Source organism: Anoplophora glabripennis, unplaced genomic scaffold (genome assembly GCF_000390285.2).
Source record: "Anoplophora glabripennis isolate ALB-LARVAE unplaced genomic scaffold, Agla_2.0 scaffold162, whole genome shotgun sequence".
NCBI classification, from domain to species: domain Eukaryota; kingdom Metazoa; phylum Arthropoda; class Insecta; order Coleoptera; family Cerambycidae; genus Anoplophora; species Anoplophora glabripennis.
Genome location: NW_019416272.1, coordinates 836,117 through 861,904, shown reverse-complemented (window position 1 = coordinate 861,904; position 25,788 = coordinate 836,117). Strand labels below are relative to the sequence as shown.

At 31.6% G+C, this 25,788-nt stretch overlaps 1 protein-coding gene across 4 annotated transcripts in view; it reads left to right on the top strand.

Moving 5' to 3' along the window:
- The window catches only part of LOC108908679 (tubulointerstitial nephritis antigen-like), a 54,382-nt gene that overhangs the window by 20,966 nt on the left and 7,628 nt on the right, over nucleotides 1-25,788 (top strand). For 2 of the 4 annotated variants that reach the window (XM_018712793.1, XM_018712794.1), the window contains exons 2-6: nucleotides 20,941-21,109; nucleotides 22,555-22,729; nucleotides 23,307-23,480; nucleotides 23,720-23,908; nucleotides 24,026-24,160. In XM_018712793.1, the coding sequence (XP_018568309.1) occupies nucleotides 20,941-21,109; nucleotides 22,555-22,729; nucleotides 23,307-23,480; nucleotides 23,720-23,908; nucleotides 24,026-24,160 (842 nt within the window). Of the gene's footprint in view, nucleotides 1-13,812; nucleotides 13,853-20,940; nucleotides 21,110-22,554; nucleotides 22,730-23,306; nucleotides 23,481-23,719; nucleotides 23,909-24,025; nucleotides 24,161-25,788 lie in introns of those variants that run through there. The other 2 variants (XM_018712797.1, XM_018712795.1) reach the window with 2 other exon arrangements.

Genomic DNA, 25,788 nt, shown 5'->3' with positions numbered 1-25,788 from the left:
AATTAATTAAATTAATTAAATTAATTAATAATTCATTTCCTGGGAGAATAGGTCACAATTAAATAATTTGTAAAATAAATTTTTATAAAAATTTTTTTATTACAATCATTTCGGGATAATTTTTCCCATCCTCAGTTGAAACAATAATAACCATGGATTATAATATTTTTCTTTAAGTAAAAATTAAAATCTAAAAATAGGTATTTTAAAATATCTGTTTAAGACAATACACATTATTAAAAACATTTCAAAACTTTCTTATTAACCATATAATGTAAAATAATAAAATAACTACATTTCCTTATTTTCTCTTATTATTAAAACAATACATACATAGAAATTGATAGCGTCAGAAAACGAATTGAAATGTGAAAATTATCTGTTAAAACCATGCCAAATCGACGTGAGACAAAGTACAGGTAGTTAAACTTAAATCTAATTTTAAAATTAATGGATAAATGTAAAAATAAGTACGTGATAATCCATCAATGTCACTGTTATTGTTAATTGAATTTTCATTTCTTTTAATTTGTATCATCTCCAAAATGCGCCTTTTATAATAATTACTTTTGTTATTAAGAATTTTGATATTATCAAAGTCAAAACTATGGTTATTTTCCATGGCATGTTTTGATATGGCAGTAGGTACTATTTAAATGTTCAATTCTAATGTTATATTTGTGATTATAAACTCTTATGTAAATATTGTTTTGTTTGACCAATATATGTGCCATTGCAGTCGGCACAATTCATTTTATAAACAACGTTTCTTTTATCTTGATTATGAAATACTGGTTTAAGATTTGTAAAAAAAAATGTTCTTGTTAAATAAGGTTTATGTGCAACATTGATGTTAGCATTATTATTTTTTTTTAATATTTACACAGTTTTGGAATGTATGGTAAAGAAATATAGTTATTACATTTTTAATTATCACTATTTCTTTTTAGAATTTTGAATATTCTTTTCTTAATAATTGGACTATAAAATTTTTTTTGGATAATTATTAATTCCTAAAACATTTTTAATATTTTTTTATATTTTCTGGTCTATTTTTTGGATGCACGATCGGTTAACCCAATTTATAACACTTCTTTTATGAGTATTAGGTGAAAATGAATTAAAATTTAGATATCTTTTAGACCAAATTTTTTTTGTAAACCAATTTGTTTCAATTTTGCCTTAACTATTGTAGGAAATAGTTAAATCAAGAAAATTGATACTATTATTTTTTTCTATTTTAGTTGTAAGTTGTAATCTAGGGTGAAAGTTGAATTCATTATTTATATACCTAATCAATTTTATTTTTATGGAACACAAACAATACAATCGCCAATATATTTTTTGTACGGTTTAAACTTTAAATTTTGTAACAAATTATTTTCTAATTCATCTAGAACTAAATTAGCAATTGTTGCTGAGATAGGTGATTCCACTGCATTACCAAATATCTGAGTATAGAATTTATTATTAAAAGTAAAATAGGTAGAATTGCAACATAGGAATTAATAGGGCATCAATAAAATTTTTTCATTTATAGAAGTATAATAGTTACTAATATTCCAATATTTTTAACACATTTTATAGTTAGTTCCATAAGAATTAGTATATAAAGATTTAACGTGTAATGAAATATGATTGAGGAATAATTTGTTTTTTAATAAATTTACAAAATTGCCAAGAGTATAATATTTATTTTTTCCTAAATCAAATCCTAAAATCAAAATAAAAACATTGAGCATCACTTTGAGATGGGATCGAGACTGACGTGCTTTCTTGGGGCGTGAAGATTCTTTGCCAATCACTGTGATGATTGAACTTTTGTCTCACAATCAGTGTCGTAGCCGTAAACCAAGTTTTCATCTTCCGTTATCATCCTTTGAATGAATGTTCACCGTCATTGGATTGTTCAAGGAGTTACTGACAAATGTGTACACGATATTCTTTGTGTTGTTCGGTCATCAACGAGGAACAAGTTTTGCCGCATGTTCAATTTTTCAGGCAAAATTTTGTGGCATGACCCAATTGAGATCCTGACCTCTTTTGTAATTTCTCTGACCGCCAATCAGCTATTTGCACGATCAGATCTTTCACTTTCTAAGCGTGGGAGTCATCAGTTTAAGTCGAAGACCTTCCTGATCATCTCCAATTGACTTCAATTGTCGACCACTCGTGAAAATTATTCGTAACATTGCGTCCGATCCAGAGCATCATTTACGTATGCTTGTTTCAAAAATTGAAACGTTTCCGTGAAAGTTTTGTCCAGTTTCTTGCAAAATTTTACATTGTATGGTTGTTCCAGAAAATCGCACATTTCAAAAATCGCCACTAACACTTAAACGCGTTACACCCAAATAACAATATCACGAAAACTGAATGAGATATCAACAATCCAATAACATGTGCTTATAGAGGAGGTTATCCGCAACGCAGTACTGCCAACCGCATGTCCCTAAAATCTCCATTAGCGCAGTTATTTTCTGAACAGACCTCGTATAAGGTATTTGTTGAAATGATAGCACTGTACTTATTTATAAAACTGCTACGCTGTATAAATTTTCAAGAATTAATTATTTCCAACTGCACTATCTGGTTAAATATTTGGGGAATTGTGAATTATTAAAATTGGAACTCTCAAGTAATCAAATAAGGTTACGAGATTGGAACAATCCGCAGATAGTACTTCAGTAGAAAGTGTATTTTTATTTTATTTGATAAAATTTATTCTTCACCACATCCTTCCACAAAAAAAATATTATCACAATTTTTCATATTTTTTTATAGGAACTGAATTGTGATATCCAATTCAGCGAATTTCAGAACGTAGGTTATAGGTATTTCTTTTACCTAGTTCTTACCCATTTTTCTAATGAGTGTCATCTAAAGTTCTAGCTTTATAATTTATTTTAATGTAATTTTTTTCCGTTTTTGGAGACACACCAGTGAGAAATAACTTGCCAAAGAGAAACTTAGTTTATCCTTTTGCTTTTCTTCTTATTCTTGCTTCTAGGTTTTAATCGGAAACGGAAATGCGAGAAATTTTTAATTTTAGACCCAGAAAATTAGGAATTTTTTTTGTAGGGAATCTAAATATGTCGACGTATTAGCCGTGATGCATGCTTGGAAGGAAAACCGACAAGCAATTTTTATTTCTCTTATGGGTGCCAGACTGAATATTTTTTAATTCAGCGAGTTTTCCCGATTGCGATCAAGTGATCATTTTTACAGTGAATTATTCGAAAACAAAACATCTAACCAGTATTTTAAACGAAATTTTGACAGATTATTTAAATTTTATTGACCAGGTCAAAGAAGCAATAATTAAAAATGCAAATTTCACATAAAAGGAAGCCAGATATTATCCAAATTAAATACTCGATACTCAGAAGGTACTTCGTGTGTAAATACTACTGGAGAACAAACCTTATCTAGTCTCTTCCATTAAGTTATCCCTACTTCTTCTGTTTATTTAATAAATCAATGTTTTCACTAAAACAGATAAACAACTTGAATGGCTTTTGGCATCAGTTTATAGAAATAGTTCACTAATATTTTTTATGACAATACATAAAAGGATACGCCTTGAATCCGAAAAATATTTCCCAAAAGGTGACTAACACACGACAATATTTTGAATAAATAAATATCCAATTAATTCAAAAATATTACTTATATGATCTACTGTTAAATGTACGTCTGAAAAATCTACATAATTACTTGTATCACTTCTTACGTCAGATAATGCTATGATTTATTTTCAGAACCGTAGTAAACGTATTCGAAAACAGTTGAAAATGCTGATGGGCAATAACGGACCATGAAAATCTGCATATGAGTGTATTAGTTATGTGATCTTTTAGTAAAAAGTTGCTAACGTAATACGTGAGTAATTTGCATAGTTTTATCTAGGTAATGCATATTTATCATGTGGGTGCCGCCAAAACACGATCATTCTTATCATTTACATGCAATTCCCGGCTTCCCGTGCCCAATTGGCAAATAACACATGACGTCAGCTGAAAGAATTAAGAAAAAAAGCGAAAGTACTACGATATATTCAAAAAGTTTTCCTGATACTGCAAACATTAGTTACTGTAAGGTATTTTTCGCGGTAAAAAAAATATTCTATGGTAAATAAAAAGTTGCCTCTAAAGGGTATAACCTGACAAAAAATAGTTAAATGTAAATGTATCTGATACTGAAATTCCAGCAGTCAGACTGTTTTCAAACAAATTGTATTAATTCAAAAATGAGTTTCCTATAGACGCCTATAGATACTCGGAAGAATTTTAATTGCCGGTGTTGCGAGAAGCAACTACTCCGAGGGCTATATGCCCCTATCGGCATTGAATTATACTCGCAACACCTACTGCAACAGCTAGGATCGTTCGTCAGTTTAACCCACCAGACCGGTTTCGGACTTATTAGTCCTCATCAGTGTGTCATAGGTGAGACGACCGACGAACGATCCAGCTGTTTTGCGTCGTATCATCACGATAAGGAAATACATTTGATGCGGGAGCGCAAATGGCTCCATCTGTCGTACTGCCTCCCAACTGTGCCATTCAATTGGCGTCTCGGATGCAAGAAAATGAGTCCCAAACTTTAACGATGTATTCTACATAAAAAATTAACTAAAACATAGTTGTAAATGTTTCGGTTTCGAGAACAGAGTGTTCAAAATTAATCAAGATATACCTATGAGTGCTCAAAACTGATAATAATTCAAACTGCAGAAAAACAGTAGAGGGAAGGCGTAATTATCTGAACAATAATGAATTTTGCTGAACTTGAAGGCATGTAGCAATAAGTAGCAAGGTTACATTTTGTACTCTACCATATCATATCCAATCATCCCTATTGGCCCTTCTCTTAGTAATTAATGTACCTATAGTAGGATCATATTCGATGCAAAGTAATAAATCATTGCATGTCAAGGGATCCAGTGCAGTACGGTTTTAAGGGGTTTAGAAAATGAATAATTTCTGTATGCACTATGAAGGGATGAAGGGATCAGTTCACGTCTGGCACCCCTGTTCCTACAAAAATTTCTTTATTCTCATGAAATTATAAATCCAATTTTTTTTAAATTCCACATATGTACTACGTTTTACCTCTGTACGCGCCACTGTTTACTTGTTTTTTGGAGGCGGTCTCTGATTTACGACTAAGCTCGCCAGGTTAGTATTTGACGTTTAACCGACCATTTCGTACACACGATGCACCCGGGCGACTACAGCTACTACCAGAACACAATGCCTATGACGCGGTATTTCAGATTTTACATTTAATTTCATTTTAAATTTGAAATGGTTCATCTTACGCGTCCTAAAAGTGATGACACGATTTTCCGTTGATAAAAGACCGGCAATTTTTTGCTCTACTTTGGATCGAATACGATCCTACTATAGTCTCGATCCTGAGGAATCGCAATATCGCACCAGACTAAACGTAACCTAATGGAATATCTCACTAGTCGGCTTCTTTCCATTGCGGCTCCCTCTATCCCACTTCCGGAAGAGGAACTCTGAAGCTGGTGTTGCAAAGTAGCAGGATAGGTACGCTCCTTTTGTCGTTGCCGGAAACTCGATGTTTCGAGGCTTTCGACTGACCTTTTTTAACTGGTTTGTTTGAGTGTATGAGTCTTTTTCATTAGCTGACTATCAGCAGTTTTTAGTAAATCCTGGGCGATATGGACGTTACAATGATGATCTAAGTCTGGGCTGGTAACAATTTATAACAATGTTTTGAATTGAATAATGTGTTTATTTGTCAATATTGAATTATATATGACTTTAAGGTACATACAGTATAAATACATATAGTGAATTTAATTTTTGAGACTGTATTGCATTAGCCAGGAACGCTGCCTTGGTTATACTCTTTCCGATCTCAATTGAAGAACCAAGAGGTTGGCAGTATGTACCAGGTTCGGTCGCTGACGCAGCAACACGGCATTGAAATATTTGAAAAATTTGTTCCCATATTTATTTAGCCATACCTATATACAGGTCTGGTCGAAATAAACGTGGAGGTGGTAGAACGACCAGTTGAAGAATGCTTGCGGGGGCAAACGGCATATAACACAGCTGCACTGGGCGACTGGGCAATAAATCTCAGTTGTTGTTGACAAGTGGTTGACAAATTGCCTAGCAGTGCAGTGCAGCAATGCGGAATTTGGTATGACTCAGGTAATTTTAATTTATTATAGGCACCTCCTATATGGTATTACAAATGCGACAAGGAGAAATAAGAGGGATACTTTGTTTACTAATATTATTACAAATGTCATTTTGGAGACCTTTTGTAATGGATCAAAACGAAATTTACCATCAATATAATAAAATTGTTTGAGGACATTAAAAGTAAACAATTGAAGTATGTTGGCCAAATGAACATATAATAGAAATTTTCTACTCATTATATACAAATTATTATAACTTTTTACCTTTAGCAGAAAACTTTATTAGGGACGTCTATGAAACTCATTAAATTCTATAGCTAAGCATTGTAGTACATGTTCAACTGACTTCGGAAAGACTATACTATCCAGGAAAAACATAGTTTACGTTCGAACTTGCTTCGGAAAGTCCTGAGGTGGATCTTTGCTACTGTTTCTGACATCTAGCCTCTTTGGATTTCTGCGACTTTGTTGTCTCGATGAGGTATCGATTCTGGTTGCCAACAGCATCGGGCTCTCTTGACATCGTCTGCTTTTGCTAAACGTGTAAATTAACTCTCACTTTTATTTGTAACTATGAGCTATGCTATAACTGACCACTATGGACATAGTTATTGCAATATTAATTATTTTCTGTAAGTTCGTTGTCTTCTTGGTACTTACCATTTTATGGGGAATTTAGGTTATGTGAAAAATAATAATAAACAAATGACATTTTACAACGTAGGTGATAAAATTCGCTGCCTGATTTACTGCTGTTATAGCTGAATGATTACGGTAGTCTGTAAGACCAAAGTTCAGTGCCGGTTTTTCATTCAAACATTGGAAAGGACAGAGTTAATTCTGCAAGATCGTAAAACTTTTCTGTTGATATTAGTTACCATCAGCTTTAAGTTGTTAAAAATAATTTCGATTTCAATGTTTATCGGTTTATTTATTTATAAATGTTTATCGTAAATCTAAGTAAATACAGGATGAATATTAAATACCTACATATATTTTAAATAGCGGTAGAATTGCTGTATAGGTAGAACACTTTTTGAAATAAAAATTACTAACAAAAAAAGTCAAATTTCCAATAAATATACCTACATTATTTTTTAATAGAAAACTAATTGAGAACCGCTGACTTCACGCTGGTAATTTGTTTGTTTGTTTTAGAAACAGAGATCAAGATCAAAAGCAGTTACCTTTGCACAAACTTTTTATATGAAATAAGAAGATTCTTTTTTAGACGATACAAAGAAGTTTTGAAATATTTTCTTAAAAATATTTATAGGATCTTACTTCCCTTGCTATTCATATCTAGTAATTGTTTCCGGCAATATATCTGTGTTCTGCTATGTACATCTACTTATAAACTCAATGTTCAATTAGTCATATGATTTTTTAGGCGAGCCTTGTGATTTGTGGTAAACAAATTCTTGTTTTGAAAATCATTTTGCACTAGAATGAAGTATTTTGTTTTATTTAAAGCATATTTATACAAAATTATAAAAATATTAAAATAAAACTTAATTTTAAGTAGCTTTTAAAACTAGTTGAGTTCTATTTTTAAACTAAAATCTAATCTGTCACAGTGCATTAAATGTAGATTTCGGTTCTCAAAATGTACATGAAGATATGTGAATCTTAAAAAATAATATCCCCTAAATATTTATAATTCTGAGAAATGATTTTAATTGAACCCATTTACATTGCGAACTATATCAAAACAATGTAATTAAATAAAATGTTTACACATATAAATTGGTCTTCTATAAATCAAAAACTCAAGGTTCTTTAATACATATGGCATATGTTGAGGCAAGTGTAATGATGAATGATCTACTATTACCAGCATTTTACGACACACCTATCCTATTGAGATTTGAGAGAGAATCTTACAATCTACAAATTTTTGCCATGGATACAAAATAATTATTTTCTTATTGCTACTCTAGTCCCGTTTATCTTGTTAAATAACATTGATTAGAACGTATTTTGTAATTATAAAATAATGAATTAGAAATTCTAATTTCAAAAGTGGTTGACCGTTTGATATTTCATATTATTAATATTTACTTAATAACCTGTTTTACAAACTTGACATTCTTATGACACATTTTAAGTTGACCCTCTCACCGAAAAATAATTCATGCACCAAAAAATCTATAAAATTCATTTCGTAATTCTATAAAATTGCTTCAATGTTTTCAGATATACACAGCTGGAAAAAATTACATTAAACAAAAAAAATTCATAAATTTTTTAGTGATTTTCGAAACGCTGTATCTCAGTCAAAAATGGTCGTGTCGATTTAAACAAAAAATGATTTTGATGCTTTAAGCCTCTAGTTTCAAGTTCTTTTCACAAAAAACTTTTTTGAGCTACGGTTATCGAGCAGTCAAAAGATCTTGAAACCACAGGCTTAAAGCTTCAAACTGCTATTTTTTTTATCTCCACACGATCATTTTTCACCGAGATACAGCTTTACAAAAATCACTAAAATATTTAAGAAATTTTTTTGTTTCCTTAATTTTTTCCAGTAGTTTATGTTTTCTAAAGTTAATTCAATTAATTTTTCGTTATTACGTACTAGATTTATAACTCTATTTTGGTTTGAAAGATAGATTAATCAAAACGCATTTCCTGCAGGTTAATATCTGGTTTATAATCTTACGGATACATAAAATTGTTACCAGTTTATATTATTACAATTTATCAAATTAATTATGTACTTAGATAATATCAAAATACATAATTCTAGCAAAATGCAAAGATTTATACAATAAAATATTCGCATCACGCTCTTATTTTAGACGTTAGGCCTGTTAGACATACGGCAAACTAATATAGAATAACATTTTTCTTCTACCTGTGCCAAATTTTGTCGATGAAGTTTTTTGAAAATTGATAAATCTTAAAATGCTACTTTGAGTTTGAGATATGTATGTATTATTTATTTTGATTTTTGATTAAAGGTTTTGGATACAAGTGGGTTCCATTTAAAACATAAATTATTCTAAAATGGTTTTGCGAAGACAATTTGTACCATACACGAAGCAATTAATTAATGATGGATTGTAAAAATACATCTTTATTAGTCTACAAAATTATTGATTTGACATTGAGGTTAGTAGGACCTATTGATACATACTGATTTGTTAATTGCGTTTTGGATATGATAACAACTCATTGCAACTGGACTGGTAGAATACATATACATATACAATGGAATGAATTTATTTTCTAGTTTCGAATGGAAACCGAAATACCACTTACTAATTTGTTAATTTTCAGTAAGAAAAGTTCAATATTTATATATTTTTTATTGTTTCCATTCATTTTTAGCCACCACCTATTCAGGTGAAGTAACTGTTTATTTGTGTGTGATCCTTCAAAAGCAAACACTTCAATTTAATGGTCTATAAACCTTGAAAACATCCTTTAAACAATATCGGCCTTACGGCTGCTTCACAGTTGAATTTACTGCTAAATGAGTGGCATTAGTTTATTTTTTTATGCTCGCATTCGACAGTGATAAGAAGCCGTTGTAAGTTATTGAACTACTTTAAATACTATTGGCGCTAACTTGAAGTGCAATTGGAGTCTGGACGTGCATCACATAAAAATAAAAATTATGCAGAGGCGTGATAGAAGCCTTCTTGAATTTGAAATATAATATGGCGGCGGTGTATGGTCTACTATAAAAATTGTGAAAACGACGTTGCGACAAAGAAAATATGAATGAAATAGTTTTTGATCTATCACTCAAGAATTAGCTACCTTACAATTGGTACAATACACTGCTTCATAGTTCTCTCTATGTAAAATTTTGACAAAAACTAATCAGTGGAATCAGAATTAGAAGGAATCTGAGGAAAAGAACGTTACTTCTATTTTGTTTAATTTTGATACCCACTGATTGACCACATTGATACGATTGAAACCGTTTTGGAACCGCTGATTCTACCCATTCCTCTATTTAGAGGTGCTGGTGCCTGCCTATTTGGCAATTGATGTACATAAATATGTGCAATATCAGCAATTTTCATCAGCGTTTCCATACTTTTCATTCATTCATTGTTATTGTATGGATGGGTTATTTTAGTGTGTTACATAGTTAAAAGTAAGAAAAATAAACGAGTTCACATAAAATTAAAGTAGAACGGACGATTATCTAAAATTAAACTAGCAATTTTTTTGTTTTCTGCAGAAAACGGGACTACGCCGCATTTACGACTTTATCTACTCACCTATTTTTATATAGTATGTAATTCGGACACGGTTCCAGAGGTCCTCAATAAGTTTCAACAATTTTGATAGGTAATAATTATTAATTTTAAGTACTACTTTGCAGTTTCAACGGTTTTGATTATTGAAAATATTATTAATGCATTCTACCCACCATTACAAAAATCGTCTTCAAATTTATAAACACCCTATATTTCAAATCATTATTTATACAATTATCCAAATTGATTTTCTCCTCCTTTTTTATTGGTCTATGTCTTTAGAAAACGTACCTACATATCGCTTTCACAGTAATTGCAGAAAATCTTATAAAATTATTTTACTTTTACTCGACATGTACAATGAAGAAAGTTAGAAAACTGACCACGTAAATAAGAGTAAAATACGACATTATCATCTTGTGCACCAGGAATATAGGATGAAGTATGTATCTTTGTTAAATGGCATATTTTCTTAATGAAAACAATGTATAGTTTAGCTTGCTAAAATTACCAAGTTCTGCTCATTTCTTTTAGTGTTCGGATCACCTCAAAATAACCTATTGTCTGGTTATTGAAATAGTCTTAGTAATTCCGTTATCAGTAATAAATAACAGGTTTATATTTTTCACCTTTATCGCATGGTTTATTATTACAACTAATACTGCAAGTAACGAATACTGATTTGCAAATTAAAAATGCTAATCAAATGCAAATGATCTTAATCGCTTACATATTGTACCTAATTTGTGAGTAAAAAAAAGAACTTAATAACAATATACATTATTGAAACACGAGCTTTAGAACTCTCATTTATGAATGAATTTAATTCGTGGAAGGGGATATGAAAATCACGAAAACTAATGAATATTTTCTTTTCAAACCGTAGGTATATAGTCGATGCTGTTCGACTGCCTGTTTGAGAATTCAGGTTTGATCATCCAGTGTAATCCAGTGCATTTGAGTAGTGTCCAAATTACTCAAATACTCAGTAGTCGGTTATTGGAATATGTCGGTCATTCCCATCACTAATTTCTTTATTAAAAATCTGACTATGCAGCCTCAACTAATGTTTTGATAAGATGAGCTACTTAAAATTCTTATATCTCAAAATATTTTTTTATAGAAGCTTATATAATGGTTTCAAATTTGTGAAAGTCCTGTTTTAATCAAATAATTTAAGAGATTCTGGAAATCATTGGAGATGAGTTGACCTTAATCATTATAACTGGTAAACAATGGAGGAGTCCATTAAAACAATATCAATTAAAATTGTGTGTGCTGGTTCTTAATGAATGAATCTATCTGCAAACGTGGTAAAATTCAAAGGGTTATCAAAATCTTCTGCTTATGACATTCATTCAGTTCATTCTAATCACAAAATATAGAACACTTGGATTTAAGAGGAAATAATCAACAGAGGCAAATACAGAAAAAAATGAGATTATTTAATTCTACATCTTCTCCCAAATTATCTCTATCTTCGAGTCTGCAGATTCCAAATACAACAGCGGTGGTATGTTTGATTTATGTACAACGAATTTCTCTTTCTAAATAAAAGTACACTAAAACGTAGAGACCTACTAATGCCTTAGGAAAATCAGTACAATTGCACGCTTTCCTATTATTGTCAGTTTCAAGGCATATCTGCTAAGTAGTGTGCTGTTAGATATATTTTTTTGTGCATCTTTTATGGATATGTTAATATTTGTTGATGAATCCAGTAGATAATGGAATTAGCGGTGGCGTCTTTATTTCGTAGTACCTTTATTTGGTTTATGCATTAGTATCGATATTTTATATACACACACCGACACTTAACAGACATCTGTTAGAATTGCCAAAGAGAGATGGAATATTTTAAAATTTACAATCGTTTTCTACGGGTACATATATGCAAAGATCAAAGTGTTCCACTCTTTCATCACTTAAGGGATATGTGCCTTAAAAGTACCAAATCGATGATTTAATTTTTCACTACTGCACTGGTAAAAGGGGCTATTTTCGGATGTTACTTTGTGACTGTTTTGATAGTTTAATAACTTCACATAATTTTAAATTCGAGCTGCAAGCTTCTGAAAGTGCAATTCCTATTATTTTGTAACGTATAAAACTCGCTAAAATAAACATTTTTTTTAAATAAAAAAAATAAATAAATAAAAACTTGCCATATTAATTTTGAAAGCATTTATTTTGAGTTTGAAGTGAATTTGAAGAAAATATTCAAAATGGCAGCCTTATTCGCACACAATTAGGCCTGACGTATCCAATATATAAACCTCTATACACACGTTGATCTAAAATTGACACATGCTTACGTTTGGACAAATGTGAATTGAAAATTTGGACACATATACTTTATCGACTTACTAGATTTAGTAACTCCTTTAATTGAAAAAAGAGGCTGTCAATGACATTAAGGTTTCTAGCTACTGATTCAATCTATGTAATTTATAGCGTTATTTTTCGTCAATAAGATTCAAAATGTGTTCCTTGCACGTTTTCCGATACTCTAGGTCTTCTCGCATGCTTTTCATGGCGTCGGCAAATTACCGGTATCTCTTAAGGCGGGTATCCATTTGTGTCAAATGCCCCGTAACGTAACACCGAACATGTTACGTTGCAGCTAGTGGAGACAGAAAATTGTTGCATGGTACATGTAACAAATTTGACACTAACTAACTAATCCGGGACGAACCATCAGTTGTCGGTTTTTACTGCAATTGCAGTGCTGAATCCATTATTGCAGTCAGGTTCATAGTCTTAGTTTATGTTCACACTGTGGCTTCTCGTAATCTTATTTTGTTACGTTACGGAATGAATGATACGACCAAAACATATTAAAAAAATAATTACATTATCAAAAACGTATCTTACGTATATTAAAAAAAATGGGACAATCCGACGTCTTGTTTTGGTTTTAGATGTAACACATAAAGACGTTAATTGACATTATTGTGAATGGAATAATATGCAATAACGTATTTAAAGAAACGTCAAAAACCAACACAAATTAACCACATTTTACGGTATATCAACAAATATCTATTTGAATTTTAATGTTAGTTCAACTTTCTCAAAACAAATATCAGAAAATGTTGTACTTTCTGGCTTTGAGAAAGTAACATTTATGAGTTTTGCAGGAATTTAGCAGCCCATTTGCCTGACCGCTAATAAAAGAAATATTTAAACTGAATTGAACCGAATGGAGGTTAAAACAAGTAATTTATGTCATAAATGATGCCAAACGTTTCATATTTCTCCACTCATTGTGTTTACGTTTGTCTGGAAAAATGTAAACGGTTGTGAGCAATTCAGTGGTGATTGCCAGAATCATTTATTTTTTTAATCGCCGCTGCTGATAACATACAGATGCACATGTATATATATTTCACTCAGCGGATAATCTCTATATGTAGTTGGTTCGTTCTGGAAGACTATATGTAGTTCCAAAACGGTGAGTACTTTAATAACATTTAGTCATATGTTATGGAAAACTAGTACTTAGTTGAGTCAGTTCTATAAGTAGCAGTAATAAAGAAATTCAAGTAACTGTCGTTGATTAGCAAATGTTGGAGAATGGATATCTTAATTCTGCATAATTGCATGACATTTTGCATACACCGATTTTGATTTCAACAGATACTTGAAAATAGTGATTAAATGGTTATGGTTTACACAAGTGGATTTCTGAGATTTATCTTTTGGGATTGCTGCTCTGACTTTCACTCCTTTCTAATTTATAATTCTTCAGGTTTGCCTTTGGTCTATAGGTACATACCTTTGTGTATTGCAAGTACCTACTTATATGCAAGAATGCACATATTTCTATTGTAAATAATTAAATCTTAGGCAATTAGTATAACTGGATGCAATTTTTTATACTTATAATACATAATACTGAGCTTGATTGAACAATTTCCGCGTTTGTTGTCATCTATTGCCTCTTTTTAGACTCTTGGCCAAAATCTCCTCCTTTCTCATATATTTCCTTTACCCAGCAACTGTTGTTGTTGTTGTTGTTGTTGTTGTTGTTGTTGTAAGTAATATTTACGTTCCTTTAATCTTGTGCTAACTAGACCTTAGAATATATCGACTTTACAGCTCTTGAAAATTGCTACTTTTTCCATGATTCTGATTTCAGTCTCTATTACAGAAGAGTTATGTAATACGTCACATTATTTCAAGGAATTAAAATTAAACACTAAAAAGTAAATTATATTTGTGACATTTATTGGAATTTTACCAAAGGAAACGATCCTATTGTTCAACTTGTTCTCAAATCTCAAACAATTTTGTTTTGTGAGACTTTTCCTAAGTTTAACTAAAGTGATTCCATTTTAAAAACATTATTAAACTCATGACTAATGTGTTTCACAATATTTGAGGAATGCTGTTCCTGATCCACCAAACATTCTTCGTCACAACCGATAACTCAGTTGAATGATCTCAAGACATATAAATAGCAGAGCGTATCATTTGGCCTTATTAGAAATTAAAATGTGGCATAATTTCGAATAAACGGAGTTTAAACGAGATAAATTTAGAAGCCGTAAAATATTTGATTCGAGAAATACGTATACGCCTTTTTCAACGGTCAAACTACAAAGCGGACTAAGTGAAATATGATCCCTTTAAATTTGTTTGCTTGACCTGGTACAAATTTTATATATCCAGCGGAGTCAACGCCATACAAAACATTGGTCCCCCAAATTTAAATTCATAAATTTATTATCTGAGGAATGACACGAGCAATGAGTTCAATATGCTTGACATTTTGACCTAAATATTTCCATTTAAAAATAATCACTATTGCGATCAACCAGAGCTATTTTTAATGTATCAAGGCGTTCGTGGAACCCCAAATTACCATATATGGTGCAGCCGAAGACTAGATTTTCAAGGATCTCGGAAAGGTTTATTTATTTATGAAACGGCGCCGCCTTGTAAGTGGGACACATATTTTAAGATACGTGATAATGACATTAATATCACTGTATCTTTACGTTATGTGTATCCCTGACCTGCCTTCTAATGTTTTATTTCAATGCCTGAGCTGAATGTTCGTTATTAATTGTGTAATTTTGGTGGAATATGCACCGTTTCAAGAGGAAAGCGAAACCTTACGAATCGTTATTTTAATTGGGTCAAATCTTGAATACTATTATAATATTGTTACAATTTCAAGTGATTTCTTTGACACGTTAAAAATGATTATATATTATGTAGATTTATTCTTTGATGATTGATGTTTTCATATCACAGTTCTGCTTATAAAACAATGTTTCTAAGATTAGCAATTTCAATGTAGTTCAGTTAACAACTGCACTGGATTTTAGGTACGAGTCTTCAGAAATTTGGCAGTTTTTGTTCATAACATATTGAAGACATCATCACCACCCTACCTTAGAGAGAAACTTTCTTTTAGATATAATTTTCTTCTGTTAGATTTTTTGAAAGATTAGCATTTCCTCGTTATCATTCAGCTTTGTTTCAGAGATCTTTCTCGTATAACGCTCTACTTATCTACAATGCATTGTGTAACCATTACAAGCAACCATTTACAGATAACTTTCGTGAATATTTTAAAAAATATTTTCTATCTCTGCAAATATAAAATTTTTAATTATATATGATTATTTATTCGTTAGATATGTACTACTAAATTTTATTGAATTTACTACTGATTTTAAAAATAATATCGACAACCTTATTGTAATACATTTTTTTATTTTTATTTTTTAATTATTATCTACATTGTTTGTATTTTGTATATTTGTATTCAAAATTTTTTTACCATTTTTCTAAGACTGTTAATTGTAAACTTCAAACATTTTAGAAATAAAGCCATTTAACTATTATTATTATTATTATTATTATTATTATCTCGCAGGACGCACTTAAAAAAAGAACTTTTTCCAGGATTTTTGTCCATTTGCCGATTTAGGAAATAAATAATTTATTCCTGTCATTTGACTATACTCTATAACTATATTTAAATATATTGCTTTATTGCCTTTTGCATTTCATATATTCGATTCATTTGGCAAGAAGAGCGTCAGAAGAAAGGGCCCTAGCCGGCGGGGCCCAGCCAGGACAAAAGGAGGTCCCACAAAGCGCCTGCACTGGCTGCATTTGCGGTCGCAGTAGACGACGGATGGGGCCCACCTACGAAGGCTGTCCAGGCCTACACGAGATGAGGCAGGATAAAGAGGGATAATCCCCCTCGATCCCAAATCATTGAGGCCAATTTCTAGCCATGGAATAGTAGCGATTCATTTAGGTTCCAGCATTTTAATTATGCTCTGCTTACTTGAAAATAATAAAAATAACATAAACGTAAACGTAAAGCATGATACATAGACCATCACTGGTGAATGAAAATTTGTTATATTTATTGTTTTTGTCAGATCTGTGCCTAGTATTGAATTTTGCAACTAGGTAACAGCGAGATTAGTAGATATTAATCCTTAATAGTGATATAATCAAATTAGTTGATATATAGAAAAAGTAAAAATACTGTTTGTACTAACTTTTACGGTATTCTTATATTACAGGTTAGTTATTCTACTTTAGATTGGAAATGTATGTATTTCACAAAGTTATTTCAGAACAGTTCATATTTAAGTTGTATGAATTTCAGAATCAGAATATACTTCTGAATTCTAGACTTATTCCTTATAACGTTAAGATAGGAAATAGGTTTTTTTTTCGAAATGTCAAATGTGAGATTATAGAGGGTGCAAGAAAGAATAAATTTTGGAGTTACCTACTAGGTACTTGAATCAAACCATAGCTTCGTTTTTCTGAACAATTTAGTTTGTCGATTCACGTCTTTATCTCTTTTATAAATTGAGGTAAATTAAGGTGCATTACTTTATTTAAAAATTTTTTAAATTTTAAAGAAAGAACAAAAGAAAAAAATAATCAATACATCGATGACTCACACTTAAAACCGGAAGTTAATCTTTTCTTGTTCAGTGTCGTGAACAACCCAAAACAACCAATTGTTCAGAAAAGATGGAACTACAGTTTTATTCTAGACATTCGCTATTTTAGCTCGCACAGCTTATAGCTGTTTTACATTGACAATTTATTGATGAATAAATTGACGAAGTTCTTCATGAATTAATTCACGAATTTATTGGTAAACAGTGTGGTTTTACACTGCTACAGACTTTGTCAAGTTTTTTGACGCATCGATCAGTTCTACCAACGAATCAAAGAAGCAAATAAATTTCAAAAATGTCACCTTTCCACTCATAATTGTAGTGATACAACAGCGGTACCGTTTTGACACATATTATATAAATTTAGTGTTTGTAAGTAACAAATCAGTAAAAACAATACAAAACTAGTACGACGCCACACAATTATTTACATATTCCAATAACATAACCTCATTACTTATCTGAGGCTGGAAATCTGTTGGGTTGGTACTTCCGAACTTCACGAAGAAATTGACGAAAATTAGAACATGCTCTAATTCGTCAAGAACTTGATGAAGTTATTTGACAGCAGATTTGGTGCATTACACTTGTCCAATTTCTTGATGAAGCGACTTCTTGAATTAACTGATCAATAAATTGTCAATGTAAAACAGCTATTACTGAATGTTTTAAATTTCAGGGAAAAAATGTATTCCCTCTGGTAGACCATAGGTATGTCGAAAACTGAAATTTCTATAAAAAATCATCATAACTGAATAAATTAATAACTCGAAAAAAGACATTGAACTAGCTGTTTGAGAGAAAGGACTTTTGAGCCCATTGAGACTTGATCCACGTGTTCAGAACTATCGTATGGCAATGTTTCAAAATTGTCAAAAATTGACCGAAAGCCACTTTCCATAAGGATTCTGCGGGGGCCTTAGGGCCCACTTTTAGTGGCTAGTCAATTTCGATGCAAAGTATTTTACAAGCTATCAACTGTGTCAAAATACTTTTAAATATTATACCAACATTAAAATTAATTTAATATCTGTCGGACACTAAAATTTAAAAATTAACTTTATGAAATTACATTTGATCTTTTCTGAATTTTGAAATTTAATGTCTTAAATCGAATTGATTTATATAAAAACCCCTTCTGAAATTGAGTTTACTATGATAGAATTGTAATTTTTCGAAATAGGTTATTTCTTAAATACTTTTCCGGAATTTCCTGGAGGTGTGTAATATTTTATTAAAACGAATAATAAACAATAAAGATAATGGATGATTATTCAAGTACCTACTGCATTAAAATAAAAAAACCTATATCAAATCTCTAATTGCAACTACGAAACGTAAGGGTGACGTAAAGTTCTAAATTGGTCACAATTAAATAAACAAATATCGAGAGTGTCAATGTCAAATTAGCATGCAAAGTTAAATAATGGTTTGTATAATCCACATACTTCTATAGAAGTATACTATACTTCTATAGAAGTATGTGGTATAATCGCATTGTCATCTGTATCTGTCGTATTTATAGTATACGCTTTGTGGTCGAATTTGTGTACTCAATTTGACATAATTATAGTCTGTTTTGGTAATTATATGGTATTGCATATTTATACCGGAAACTATTCAAATATTAATAACATTGCCTTTTAAACTTTGTACTTGTTTAATTATAAACTATCAAATTTGATCAATAACATTTAGGAGAGAACAGGATGCTCCAGATTATTTACCTCGACTTTACTACTCGACTCAAACCAGTGGCGTAGATATTTGGTATATTGGTTATATTTTCCTAAAAAATGATGGCACAGTACTGGAAAAAGAATCGTCGTTTTTAAAAACGCAGGTTTTATTTTTCAGTATTTTGGAAAACTTTTGTCGTTTTGATAAAAATTTGCAATTTGTTAAGAATATAGATTAGATAAATTAGCATTTAATTCAATCAAATTTAGTTAAATGATTTACAAAAAAACTTTTCGATACGTTTTTTCTATTTATATATTCTAATAAACCTACTGATGACTATTTTTTCTAAATTTTTACAAAATCAAATCTTTAAGGGCCCCCTATTCTTTAAATAGCGTTTTCCGCAAAGACAAATAATTTCAAACATTTAATAACTGAATAATCTAAAGCTTATCAAATAATAGGAATGTTATGTCATGCCACCTGAGTATTTTCAAAGACGCCGCAGTAAAACGAATAAACAGGTGCAAAAAACGATCAAACCATCAAGGTTTTAGGTACTGAAATCTATGAAAATACTAACTTTTTTAGACATAACTCCACACGTAAATATTCTTACAACATTTACTTGGTTAGTCCTACATATAATATTGTTTACTTTTATTTATAAGTACGTGAAAATAATTCTTAAAATGTGGGGTTAGGATAACAGAAAACGCATGTTTTACAAACGCTTTTTTATTAGTTATTATTTTATTTGGGTAAATTTAAGTGGTAACAATGAATAAACAAAACATCAAGGATTTAATTTTTTTGCTTACTTTTGTTCTACACGTTATACTTTTCAAGATTTCAGTACCTAAAAATGCCAGAAATTTCACCATTTCTCGGCCAGGGATATGGCCACCGCATAATGCATTGAAAGGGGGAGGGGGAGATAATTTTAAAACTGCCGATACACGGTTCCAGCTCTGTTCGGTGTACATGATATCCCAATTTCGATGCCCCAGGGCTGCTATTGGCTAATAAAAAACGCGAATAAAAATTTGGGAGTATCAATTTGCCTTTGAGCCAAAAATATTATTTCTGAAACTTCTGGAAATGCCTGTTATGGTGTCATGAAATATATTTTTCATATTTATTCGGGAAGACAGAGTTTTTCTTACATTAACAAACATTTTTTATATGTCCTTTCGTTTAAAAGTTACAAGAAGAAATGTGAAAACGCGCTTATTTTAAGTATCTCGAACAAAATCGAATTCGCCATGACTTAATTCGGTCTCCATGGAAAACAATAGACAGTTTGGATGTTGAAGACATATAAACTATTATATTTAATATAAATATAGAACTTAACATGACAACAGTAGGTAATTACTAAGAATTAATACAATTATTACACAAATAACCTACCTAATATTTCAAATAACTTTAACATTTTAACAAGTCAACTATAAATTATTTTCTACATTTTCTACCCCTTTTTCTAATAAACACATATCTAATCGTCGCCGAACTTATCTTTGAGTGACTTAGCGTTTTCATTTACTGCCTGTACATGTCTTAAATAATCGTTTAAGACGCAGATCTGTGTAGAACTTTCTTGGAAAACAAATTTTTTGATTTCATTGATGACGTAGGGCTTAATTATATTCAAAATATGTGGTATCAGCTCGATGGTGTTAATTTATCATTTTCCGAATAATTGGATATGTAGGTCAACAAGATCCAATAGCATGGCCACCGCGTTTCCCAGATCTAAATCCTTCGGACTTTTATTTACAGCGACATATGAAGCTACCATCTGTCAGAATTTGTCGTAGAGCTTATAGAACACCCTGTATAACATACAATTTCTTGAAATATAAAACGTGTATGTCGAGCAATGTAATCAATATTTATTTTGTTTCAGATGGGGTGGGACAAGAGTTTCTACATCAGTTGTTTAGTATTACTATCAGTATTTCTATTAGTGTCAACAGCACCTCATGATGACTTTTCTGATCTCAGAGGATCTTACTGTAGAGAAAGAAAATGGTGTTGTAATGGGAGAGAAGACAGTTGTGCTGTTCCAATACTAGGTCAGTACACTTTATTTATAAAGAAATTAAAGTTTAGAGAAACATTTTAGTTGCGATTATATCAAGTGTTTATTCACTGAGACTTTTTGAAGACTTTGAGGATTTCACAGAGATTCCAAAAGATTCTGTAAACGTTTTGTTGATATTTCATCCAAGATCTGCTACTTACTTCTACTTCTAGTGGTTAGTCCTAATAAGTCCCATAGCACTGCGGCCTGATTAGGCTTATTGTGCGTCCCACTACTATTCAACAAGTAGATTTGTCCTTTTTACAAAGTCCAAAAGCTTCCTTGCTGACACTTCTCTCAGTTCCTTGGGTTCCAAGTAGGGACTCCCAAGGAGCGCCATTCTGCTACGTGCAAATCCCGGGCACTCGCCCAGGATATGCAGAGAAGTTTTATCCGCCGATTCACATCCTCGGCAGACCGGACTGTCTACAAGCTTTAGCTTATGTAGATGTTTCCTAATGTCACAGTGTCCCGTTATGAGTCCTGTCACTCTCCTGAGCTGGATTCTGTTCAAGCTCAGTAAATCATTCGCTCTTTCCTTCAAAGCATACTCCATGAGCTTCTTAGAATGTCTATGTCCTGGCCTTGCAGTCCAGTATTTCCTATGTTCTGTCTCAGTCCATTTGCCGAGAACCCGCGATGTGCCACAGAAGGGCTCCAGGCCAATGAACTCAGTTTGGGATCCCTTCCTAGCAAGTTCATCCGCTTTCTCATTTCCACATATGCCTTTATGCCCTGGCACCCAACACAGTCTGACTGTATTGTTGGTGGCTAGTTTAGTCAGCATTTGTAAACAATCCCACACCAGTTTTGAACTTATCTTGTGTGCGCCCAAAGCTTTAATTGCAGCTTGACTATCAGAGAATATATATATGAGTTTACGTTTATAACCTCTACGTACTTTCTCTGCCAGACACGCCATTATCGCGAAAATTTCTGTTTGGAATACGGTAGGGAACTCTCCCAGAGTGTAGCTTGCACTCCATCTGGGTCTGAGTCCATATATTCCTGCACCCGTCCCTCTGGTCATTTTGGAGCCATCTGTAAACCATACTAGGCTCCACCTTTCCAGGGTATTAAACTTTTCCTTCCATTTGCTTTGATCCTCTATTCGAGTCTCAAAAGGCTTGTGAAAGTGAAACCTTGGAACCATCTTGTCAGATACCATCCCGAAAGTTGGTTCCGACATAGATGTGCTTATAATCCTGGAATAGGAACTACCCCTCCAGTCGTTGTTATTCCTGAGTCGATATGCTGCTAGCCGCGCTTCTCTTTCCACCACTACTAAGAAGTAAGAAGTAAGATCTGCTAAGTGAATAGTCCCTTGCTGCAATTTTTTGATTATGTAATACAAAATTTCGATGCAATAGAGCTAGAATTCTTTAATTAAAAATATTTATCTATGTTGTAGTTAGCTCTGTTGTTTTACTATTCTAGATTCTTCAAAAATTTCAGGAACGTTATGTTATTGCGATAATTTTTGTAACAACACAAGAGTAAACGATTGCTGTCCAGATTATCTGCCTTTTTGTTTTGGAGTGGAAGAGGCTCGAAAGTGCCATGAACGCCAAGGCAAGGTTACAGGCAGGATCGTAGAGAACTGTAATGAATGGTAAGTAACCCGACTGTTTGTACTAAATTTTACTGTGGTCCGGCAGTGTTCTGTGAAACTATTGGTCGTTTCAAAAGGTAGATCCCCAAGAAGACCCGTACGATTATGATAATCTCCAAATTAGAATTTGTTTTTTTTTTATTTAGTTTTAAAAATGGATTTATGTACTTTCCTATTAATTATAAAGTTCTGATAAATTTCAACTGTTTAGTTTAGTTTTGTTGTACAACAGCAAAAGTAAATTTATTCAAAAACTCATTGAGTAAAAGGATTTGGTATTCAGTAAGTAACTAAATTGCTTGACAGATTATACGTTACAAGTCGACAAAAAAAAAACGATTGAAGCAATTTCATAGAAATTTAGCAGGTATAGCTTTTTATAGGGAACAAAGCATGTTTAAGGTTTTTAATTTGTTAATTTGGGCCATAGAATCGATGAAAGTTTCTCCAAGCATTTTGGTTACACCTTACATACACAAATGTTCTAAAACATGTTTATTATATGTCAAGTATGTCAAATACTCGTAGAATATGTAACAATAATTCATGAATTACTTTAATGATATGCGTATTTCAGTATTTGTAAAGGTGTAGACGAATTTACTGATCCCGAATGGATATGCGAGAACCACACGTGTATCATTGACAGTTCCACAATTCAAAGAATCGATGGACAATATCCCTATAGTTGGAGTGCAAGAAATTATAGCGAATTCTGGGGAAAAACTTTAAAAGAAGGTGTTGGCAGGAGGTAGAGTTATTTTTTATGTGCCAAATATAACACTTATAACATTACTCAATCGTTACGTTTTATTCAACTTGTTTTCCAATATTCTAATGCTACTTGACTTAGAGCAGTTTTAGATTGTCCAGAGGAATACTTGTTACATGTTTTAAAATTCAACATTTTGTAATGAAGTCAAAGAATGAAGATTAAAAAATATTTTTCGCAGCCGCAGAAGTTATGTAATTTTAAAATATTAATTTTAGATTGGGTACTCTTCCACCACAGCGATTCGTTTTGAAGATGACTCCAGTAAGGAGGGCATACGATCCAAATGCGCTCCCCAAGGAATTTGATTCAGAGGAGAAATGGCCTACATTTATTTCTGGAATTCAAGATCAGAAATGGTGCGCTTCATCGTGGGCAGTCTCTACAGCAGCAGTTGCATCAGATAGGTATTTCTCTTAATAGAAAACTTTATGTCATCTGCCGAAAGTGAGAAATGATTTATTCATGTTTGTTATTAAAAGTTATAAGACTTGGAACACTAAACACATCTAATGTTTTTGCAGATACGCTATACTATCCAAAGGTCGTGAAAAAGTGCAGCTCAGTGCACAAAATCTAATTTCCTGCAACACTAAAGGACAAGAAGGTTGTGAAGGAGGCCATTTAGATAGGGCTTGGTCGTTTGTAAGATACAACGGGTAAGTTATTGCCAGAAGACCAACGGCAATCAAGCTAGCAAGAAATAAACATTCACACTATGTAGAAGAGACGAAAACAGAAGCAAAATTTCGCTATACTTTATAGGAAAAATTATTTAGATAATTAAATTTCCCATCAAATGGCTTATTTAACAAATTTAAAAGGAAAATTTTATGCAAAAAATCGTTAATCAACAATTAAAAAAAAGCAAAAAATATTTTTTTTTATTATTTTTACTTTTTTGACTCTAATTTATGTTAAAAACGACGAAAATAAAATAAATATTTAAGTTTGACCGGTTATAACTCAGTCAATATTAGTCCAAAAACTTTTGAAAACGCATCGTTTTGAAGGGAATTCCATATAGTTTTTTTTGTACAGCAATTTGCCTACTTCTACTAAAAAAAAGTAAAAAATAAATAAAAAAAATCTTATTTTTTACTTTTTTAAAATAGGTTATTAACGATTTTCTGCATAAAATTTTTCTTTTAAATTTTCTAAATGAGCTGTTTCGATGGGAAATTCAATTCTCTACAAAATTTTTCCTATTAACTATACCGAAATTTTGCTTCGCTCTCGCGCTATATTTAACAAAACTGTAAAAGTGCATTTTCACCCCTATCTTCAATTTCAACCCTTTAATTTAATAGCACCTCGCGTTTTTTTCATTTTTAATGACTCTTCAAACAAGTCATGTGATGAAAATCCTTGAAAGAATCCTTCCTTTTTTGCAAAAAATGAGAGTTAAAACGTATAAGGGTTAACGCGACGAAAATCGAAAAATTGGCTAAGTTTGAGCTGCCATATATCAGTCAATTTTCATCCAAAAATATTGATAACCTCTTTTTTATATACTTTTTTAATGAAGCCTATACCTATCTTTACTAAAAAAAACTAAAGGCAAACAAATTTTAAAAATCAAAAAATCGAATTTTTTGCTTTTTTTTCAAATTGTTTATTAACGATTTTTTGCATAAATATCATTTGCATATTTTTAAATAAGCCATTTCGATGAGAAATTCAATTCTCTAAATAATTTTTCCTATAAACTACAAGGAAATTTTGCATCGTTTTCGAGCTACAATTAAAAAACTGAAAGGGGTGCATTTTCACCCCTGTCTCCAATTTCCACCCTCTAATTTAAAGTACTCCGCAGTTTTTTCATTTAAAATGACCCTTTGAACGATTCACGCAATAAACGTCATAATTCCTTTTAACCCTGTTTTTTGGGTATAATCAATAGCCTATTAGGCTTACAAGGGCATGTCATTCATTTTACACAAAAAAAATGTTCGCGAAATTTACCCTGCTGGTTTTAAAATAAAACCACGTTTACTTTTCCATCTTAGATTTGTGTGGTTCACAGAAAGTTGCTTCAAATCAGAAAAATCCATAAGAAATAAGTGGTTCGGTGATTTATTTTGATCATTAGGACGTAATGACTTGAATGTAAAAAATATAAGTGAGGTATTTAGGTATAATTTAATTAAAAACGCATAATTTTATTGTATAAAATATGATTTTGTTAAATGTCACTATTTAAATTACGAGCCAGGTTATTTTGCAAATTTTTAGCACCGAACCACTTATGGATTTTTCTGATTTGAAGCAACTTTCTGTGAACCAC